An 8,806-nucleotide genomic window follows, 5' to 3' on the forward strand; every position below is an offset into this window, starting at 1 on the left:
ATTCCAGACAAATATTTCCTTTATTAAATAAGAAGGGGAGAAAAGTGGCTTAATGTTATCTTTAAAACTTTCCTGCTAATCATAATGAATGCCCTAGCAAAAATAGATTTGAGGAGCTTACACATAAATGAAATATGGAAATATTGATGACTTCTAACCGGCTGATAGGAAAAGGTGGTAATGTTAGAAATGCCCCCCAAAAAAGGTATTCATTCATTAAGCCAAGCTGAGCTCTACTGCAAGAGAGAGAGTCTGACGCTAAAAAACTCTTAGTAGTAATTGATAGGAAATGAACATATAAGCCAAAGAAACTACTTTCAAGTACTGAATTTCAAGATCTCTGACAGATCAATAGGTGTGAGCAATCAAATTTGCAGGAGTTGCTGTTGAGAGTGACAGAGGCTTTGCTGTTTTAGATAATCCCAAACTGAGCCAGCTCATGCAATTCTAGGTGGCTGAATGCCTCCCAGGGACAAATCACAGTGATATCTGAAAGAGACAGGAGAACATGTAAGCCAACCTATCCCCAAAGAGTCTTTTCTGTTCAAAAAACATCTTTCAGGATGAAACACCACAATCCACTCTCCTATACCTGGGAGATTATCTGGAATGGCTGGGTAGCCCAGAATAATTGCATTTTTGCCCCCCAGGTATCTCTGTTGTTTTTATTCTGCATTCTCTTTGGAAAGGTAGTAGTGGCTTGATTGGGGGTACATGTGAGGTACAGCCCACTAGGTCTCCTAAAAACTGAACTGCTAAGGAGAGAACAGGTGTGGAATTGTAATCAGGCCAAAGATTAAAATGAGAATTGGGAGCACTTTAAATTCCCATGGTCTGGGAATCTTAGTCCCACTCCTCACCAATCCAAATGAATTCTGTGGGTTTCTCTGACTTGCACTTCAGTACATTTACATTTTGAAATGCCTATATCAAAATACATACTGAGAAGCAATCTCAAAGCATTAACTAATCTAGTCTCTCATTTCAAATAAGATGTTATCCTCCAGTTCCTGAGAGGCTGGCTGACACCCAGAAGGATTAAACAACTAGCAGAAAATTACAATTATATAGATGGGGCTAGAACCAGATCAAAGACCTCAGACCATCCCTCAGCATGAATCTGTGGTTTATTCCAAGAGTGCCAGAAGAGTTAACTCTATCTTCTAGATCTAAAAGCAAATTTACTGGTCTGTATACACCTGACCCAAATACAGAAGCAGTTGATTTAAGAGAACAGCAAGTAAGATTTATAAAGTGACAAGATATCTATCTGAGACCCCAGGAGTGGCATTTGACTATGAAAAGCAAATATACTGAATAGTGCCTGGTAAGGACACTGATTGCTATGACTGTTGCCATTTATGAAGTGTGTTGGATAAGTTCAAAACTTATGTCCACACAAATACCTGCACACAAATGTATATAGAAGCTCTATTCACTACTTCCAAAGCTTAGAAGGGACCAAGATGTTCTTCAACAGGAAAATAAATTGTGGTACATTCGTACAGTGAAGAGTATTTGCCAATAAAAAAGAAATGATCTATCAAGTCATAGAATGATGTGAGGGAACCTTAAATGAACATTACTAAGTGAAATAAATCAGTGTGAAAAATCTATACACTGTATGATTCTAAGTATATGACATTCTGGAAAGGGTAACACTGATACACATTCAAAAGATATGTGGTTGTCAGAGGCTTGGCCATAGGGGGAGGAAGATAGGACCAGATGGAGCACAGGGAATGTTTATGGAAGTGGAACTACTCTGTATGATACAATAGTGGTGGGCACATGACATTATGCATTTATCAAAGCCCTTAGAACCGTACAACATAAAGAGTAAAGAATAAACCCAAGCCAAGCAAGCTATGGACTTTAATTAATGTAATTATAATGTATTAATATTGGTTTGTCGAATTTAATAAATGTGCCACACTAATACACACTGTTGATAGCAGGGGAACTTTATAAAAAGAGAAGGAGGTGTGGAGGTGGGTTATATGAATTCTCTAGACTTCTGCTTAATTTTTCTATCAATCTAAAACTTTTCTCAGTAGTAAAATCTGCCAGTTTTTAAAAAGAATATGCAGTGACTGTAGTCATTATCTGAAACAATAACATGCTCTAGTCAGTTCAAAAAGTTGTGTTGGACATATTCAGCTGCAAGCTTCTGCTCTGGGGCTAGATGTGTAAGAAGAGGAAGTTGGTGGTTCCTCTGGTGGATGGAAAGGCTCTCCAGGCCCCGCCCTTATCTCCAGTACTTCACTCTGTGGCTTCAAATTGTCACTTAACTCCTCTATGTCTCAGATTACTCTTTTGAAAAATAAAGTTGAGTTAGACAAACTCAGAAAATCTTTAGCCATAAAAGTCTACAGCTGGCCATTATATGCAGTTAAAGATTGTTACAAAACAACAGAGATCATTAAGCATTGGGCCCACCTTTATTTATTTATTTTTTGTAGGGTTTTTGCATCTGGGCCTAAGTGAACTTACTTAAGAGGGTAAATAAGATTCCCACCATTTAATATTTACAAAGGACATGCCACCTTGGGTATTCCTTGTAACTTTCAACTGGCCCTTGCAGCCTAAAGTGTCTACAAAGGTGAAACTCCAAACGCTCACTTAAGTGTGTGGGCGGCTCACCTGTTCCTAGCCCCTCCATCCCTGGAATGTCATCTCCAAACCTATGGGAAAAATAAAAAAATAAGTAAAACAGAAATTAGTCAAGATAATAGTAAATGATACCATAGTTATTCAGATAGAGTTTCTTGACTGGAGGAAAAAGAAGAAGGTTTTATTTGAAGAAGTATTTTTATTTGAAAAGCTTCTTTATTTGCATTTAACTGGAGGAAAGAAATATCACTCAAGCAGGGTTTATTGCATCCCAGGGGGAAGAGATTTCTTCCTATAGATATTTAGCCTATGACAATTAAAAGACAGAAATAATGATCAAGGGGGACAATTTAATCAATATTTACTTTTTAAAATAGAAACTAAGGCATATAAAAGGCATTAAAATGCTTTAGTCATCTCTTCACTTATTCACAAACATCAACCATCATGTTAGACACAGAGAATTAAGGAAAACACAAACAAATTTCCTCTGAAGGGTTTTAGTCTCAGGGAACAGATGTAAACCAATATATAATAATATAATATAATATATATTATATTATATATTATAAAATATGTATTATATAAATATATAATATAAAATTATATAATTATATAATATATATTATAAAATGTATATTATATAAAATATATAATATAAAATTGTATAATATATAGTATATTATATTATAAATACAATGTAATATAAGTTATGATAGCCGAATGGTATCATAATGCAAACATAAAAGTAATGACAACATTTAAGAATCAGTAGTGGTTTCACAAAGAGATTAGCCTATGAGCTATGTGTTAAAAAATGAATAGAATTTTGCCAAGGAGAGAAAAGAGAACAGTGGAGAACTGTAGCCCTAACATCTGAAGAGAACTGAGCTTTCTGGAAATGGCTGGTGGTTCGGTATTCCAGAGTATGTCAGTGAAAGGAGCAGACAAGAAAAACCTGGAAGGCCAAGTCAAAGGTGACTGTGAAAGGCTCCAATTTCCATGTCAATTCTGACCTGGGGAGCTGAGAAGGAAGGGATTCCAGGCATAAAGACATGATTCAGCAAAGACTGAGTTGGAGAGGAAGATGGAGCATTGAGTGGAAAGTTTTGTAAGCTGTTTAATATTATGAGTACCACTTTCTCAAAACCAAAGCAGTCTTGTGGGAAAAGAAGCTTTTTCATGTTGGTCTTACCCTTTCACACCTTTCTTTGGAGGCTTGCTCTTGAATTGGCGAGTCTGCCTCTGCTTGAACTTGGGGGGCCCTTTGCGTGGGGTGGTGGGACCCTGGCTTTGTGCTGGAGGAACCAAAGCAGTGTTGTCACTCATTTTGACAGTCCCTGGGTGACTGATGCTTCCCTTGCAGGTTTCCTGCAAAGTGAGAGGAAAAACAAAGACCCATCTAGTCACAAGGACCATTGTCTATTAGGCCATCACTGTGAATTGGGGAAGATAAGCAGTTTGATAAAGAAGTTTGGTACGAGGTGTTGACGCGTAGGGGAGGAATTACCACTTAGAGTGACTTCAGTGAAAGTTGTTACAAGTTAGTGGAGGCAATCAGTGTACTGGGCTGTAAACTACCAAGAGATTTAAAAACTTGAAAATCTAGGTCCATGTTGTTCCAATAAATGTGCCACTACTGCTCCACGTGAATTCATCATAATAGTGTACTTACCCTCTAAGATCACCGGTACTACCATTTGGGAGTTTTTTGTTTGTTTGTTTGTTTTATGATGATAAATGAATTGTAAAAGGGTATTTATCATGATATTTACATTCATGCACATAATGTACTTTGATCAAATTCATCCTGTCTATACTACTTATCTCTACCCCCTCCTACCCTGTCTTAAAGCAGCTGTTAGTGAATTGCATTATGCTATTTTCATTACATATACATAATGTAGTTCCTTTACCTTCACCCCCTCATCACCCTCTCCTTTCCCTTCCCCCTCCCACTGGTTCTCCTCCCACAGCCCCTTTTTTATGTCATATTTTTTTAGGTCTAGATTCTGCATATGAGCCCTATTGATTTTTAAAGGAAATGAATCTACAGTATTTTGCTGGTCTTATACAGTCTTGAAGTTCTTCATATTTTTCAACTAGGCTGCAAAATAACCTGACTCTAAATTTTTATTTTAATGGGCTCTGTCCCTTTATAGTCTAATTTTGTTTAATCTTCTCATGACCCAGAGACTTTTAATTCTGGGAGATGAGAATGTGGTTATCTGGACAGAAGAAGTTCTGAACCAGTGATACCACACTCATGAATATATGCATTGTAAACTAATGTTCATACACACATGCATAAAGATAGAAAAGTTAATGCAGGTGTTTAAGTAATGAGCTTGAGTTTTAACTCCATATCCAGACACAAGCCTCTTCAAACTCACATTTCTCCAATGTCTTCAGCATCTACTCCTATCCAAGTCATGGACTTACCTAGCATGATGTTCCAGACTAATTTGGGTACAGGCATTTATACTGCCCTTTAAATTAAAATCAAAAGAAAACAACTGACAAAGATAAATTTTTTTAAATATTTGTGCTAAGCTTTAGGGTGTCTTTTTCTTTTCTTTCTCCGTTCCTTTCATAATTGACGAAGCTTACCCTGGAAAGGAAGTCTCTAAAAAGCTCCAAAGAACTTCCATAATAGCCTTAAATTCTTACCCTGACCTCACCCTTTCCATAATCCAGTGCCTGAGAGCCTCATTTGCGTAGGGTTCCTCATTTTACCTGCTGTAGATTGATGCCAATGTTCTTAACTTCAACCCTCCCTGATCATCTTTGGCTCAGGAAAAGTATTGCTGTACATCCCTCTAATCCCATATGGTGTGACTTCAAGCTCACGATTTCTCTTATAACTTCCACAAACAGGTTTTATCCTTGCCTCCAAGATATCTTATCCTTATTTTTCTTTTCCCCCAATTTTTATCGTTCTCTCTGGCCAGATTCTTGTTCAATAGAAACACAGTGACCAACCTGTAAGCTGATAGCTCGGATGAACTTGGCCAATGCCTGGATCTCTTGCTCTTAATTGTGAATCCTGTCTTTATTCCCACTAGAATATGCTTCATGAGGTTGCATTGAGAGTTTGGTGCCATTTCTGTAGTCTCATTTCTACAACAATGCTTGTAAGTGTACCACATGTATTAGATCTGTCAAGCAAGTGAATAAATTAATAAAGAAATTTGGTAAATATCCTGGACATTGGGTAGTGAGATCCTGACCCTGTGACGTTTCTCTCAGACCACAGAGAAAGCACTAGCTGGCCTTCACCTTACAGAACCATCAGTGGCTTGAGGAAATACATTGCCAGCTCCTTTGATCACTGAATCTAGTTCTTGTGCTGTGTCCCACTCTTGCCTTGTCAACAGGCAAAGTTCATGCCTCTCCCAAGTGTGGTTGGGACCACGGGAATCAGTGGTGAGCGGCCCAGGGCAGTATTGCATTCAAGGTATGCCACCAGCAGCAGAAACATCCCGACTTTGCCAAAGCCACAGGGGAAAATGAGCAAATTTCTCTCAGTTCAAGTTTTTGGACTCCTCAACTCTTTCAAAGTAGTAAGAAACCATAATGTTCATTTGTTTCTTCTGGAGAGCCTGTTAGGATTAGTGTTATCAGATCTAGCAAAGATACTTGTTAAATCTGAATTTCAGATGAACAATAAATTGTATTTTAGCAAAAGTATATTCTGTACATTTCAGGGTACATACTTACATGGAAACAATCACTTGTTATTTATCTGAAATTCAGTTCTAACTGGGCACCCTCTATTTTATCTGGAAACATTAACAAGGATCCTATTATGTTGGAGCCAGAGTTCTATAGCAGGAAGGCTTAAGATGACCTAACAGGTCAAATTACCTTTGAGGGTAGCACACTGTAAAGAGTATGTTCTTTAGAAAGAAAAGGATGTAGTTTCAAATTCCTGACCCACAAACCTGGCTTTGTGAACTTTATAAGTTGAATAGCTCTCTCTGGGCCTCATTCCATTTATAAGATGAATCAAAATCTTCCTTTTAAGGTCATGAGGGAAAACAAGGAGATAATGTAAGTAAAATGAATGGTGCAAAGTGGCAGAAAAAAAAAAATCAATATATGCTAGACCTTCCAGACGTCAAGAAAGCCACGTGAACAGATCTATGGTTTTGTCACATGCTCACCTGGGCTTTGACCGCCTTCCTCATGTGTCCAGTGCTAAAAGCTCCTGTCCTGCACCAGAAAAGCAACTATCACAGCACTCGATAGGTAATAGTTACCTCTCTCTGGAGGGGGTGAGTTCAAGCATGATGTATTTGATATATCATAAAAACTTTTGTAAATGCCACAATGTATCCCCACCCAGCACAACAGTAAAAAAAAAATTACTCACTACTCTCAAAGATACCCACCATTAACTTATTTCTGGTCTTAAAAAAATTTAAAAATCACCCCTGACTTTCACATCACCCTGATTACACTTCCCCTTTTTTCTTTTGAATTTCTTTTGTGTGTTTATATTATTTCAAAATTGCACGTCTAGACGTGGACAGTGTTTGTGTCTAATTTTAAGTTTAATGCATTATATAAAAGGATATTCCTCAGGAAATTATGTAACAGTTGTCAAGTTGATCCTTAGGTCATCTTGACCTGTGGGACTTTCACAATGGAAAATAATTGTTATTCTGAGTGTGTTTCCTGTGCAATGTTTCATTCTGAATAGCTGGAAAAGACAGCCAATCTGCATACAGTTTCTGTCAAGATTTGCCTTCCAGTTCTTTCTGCATCACCTTTGGGTAGAGCAGCATATAATCCTTCCAAAGGATAAACTTATCATGGCCATGCTTCCCTGGAAATTTGTAGGGTATGCTGAAACTGAATAAGCCCAAACCCAGTGAATAAGAGACCTGATTTTAACTACAAGAGATGGTTTCACATGTTTGCTACAAAAGCATCAAGTGATGGCTTTGTGAGGCAGGACACTCCTATTTCTAAAGCAATATTAGCCCTTCCCCTTTGAAGACTATAAACTCTTCTTCTGCAGAAAGAAGTAAATATCGCACAGTAATATGACAAGGCATAGTTTTGTAGAGAACGGGGGTTAGTGACACTTTAGACCTGAAGCAACTAAGCTGAGCTGTGCAAAGCTACAGAAGATGAACCTTCGTAAGTCCCAGCTAAGAAAAGCACTTTCAGAAAGCTTGAGACAGGCCTTCTAATGCTGCTTTATCACCCCAGACCTCCAGATCCTGTTTTCCAGCAAGAATACAGACAGATGGACAATTCTATTGCTGGACAATTCTATTGCTAGCGGACTGAAAAAGGGGGTGGGGCTGCATGGTGAGGACTGTTTGTTCTACTGATGGGTTTAGGCTCATTAATGTCACCTAGAGTCCCATTCTGACAGAGAGAATCAAATAACTTTTAGATCCAAGCAAGACCCAAACCAAAGCCATTAAAAAAAAAAAATCCAGCAAGTACCTGGCTTCAGGATGAAACAAATAAACACTTTAACCTCAGAGGGAGAAGGTGAAGTTACCATGCTGCCCTGTGGTCATTTACATGAGGGCTTTCTCCTTATCCTCACACACTCCCATCAGTCTCTTAAGGTTGAGGCCAAGTTTTCAAGTTCATCCTGGGAGTAAAGGACTGTTTTCTCTGTGGTCAGTTAGTGTCCAAGATCTACCTTTTCCCAGAAAAAGTTTGCTATGAAGCCACAAAAGGGGAGGGTCCCCTTGATTTCCTTCGGAACAAGTTCAGAAATCAAGGTTTGCAGTGACCTTGGAATAGCTAAGTTTCACCCATTAACTTGTCACATGGCATTTTAAGGAAGTTTGGGTATATTTTCTTCGCAGTTCTCGCACATTTCCAACACCAGCCCCAGGGCAAGCCCACAGGTCCAGAATGTTCTCTCCTCCCAGATCAACCCTCCAAACTCTTTCAGTTATTACCCTGCCCAAACTCACCACAGGTTGAGAAATACTCACGGAGCTGAACACTGACCAGTCACTTTCTGCACAATAGACAAAAGGATCACTGCATCCTCATTTATCTCTCTGTAATAGCCTCATGCTACCTAATTCCACTGTCATCAGCTTACAAGAGCAACCCAGGTGTTTAAAAAAAAAAAAGATGAGGAAAGACTAAAGCAAACTTAGAAGGTTTCTGATAATTAAATACTCTTACAAAACTGGCATGAACTCTCTTCTGT

General features: G+C 38.3%; 1 protein-coding gene across 1 annotated transcript; it reads right to left on the minus strand.

The window, feature by feature from the left end:
* Window positions 1–412: 412 nt before the first annotated feature.
* On the minus strand, window positions 413–3,965 carry Pde6h (phosphodiesterase 6H). Its single transcript, XM_020167699.2, has 3 exons — window positions 3,809–3,965; window positions 2,644–2,684; window positions 413–489 (listed from the first exon to the last, which is right to left on the minus strand). Exons 1-3 carry the CDS (start codon window positions 3,940–3,942, stop codon window positions 413–415), a joined length of 252 nt encoding a protein of 83 aa, XP_020023288.1. The 5' UTR covers window positions 3,943–3,965.
* Window positions 3,966–8,806: the final 4,841 nt, after the last annotated feature.

The sequence above is a fragment of the Castor canadensis genome, chromosome 6, assembly GCF_047511655.1.
Source record: "Castor canadensis chromosome 6, mCasCan1.hap1v2, whole genome shotgun sequence".
NCBI classification, from domain to species: Eukaryota; Metazoa; Chordata; class Mammalia; order Rodentia; family Castoridae; genus Castor; species Castor canadensis.

Coding starts and splice junctions, on each gene's coding strand:
- Pde6h (XM_020167699.2), bottom strand. CDS start 3,942: ATGAGTGACAACACTGCTTTGGTTCCTCCAGCACAAAGCCAGGGTCCC. Junction 2,685..3,808: donor CCAAAGAAAGGTGTGAAAGG/GTAAGACCAACA, acceptor TTTTTCCCATAG/GTTTGGAGATGACATTCCAG. Junction 490..2,643: donor GATGGAGGGGCTAGGAACAG/GTGAGCCGCCCA, acceptor TGTCTCTTTCAG/ATATCACTGTGATTTGTCCC.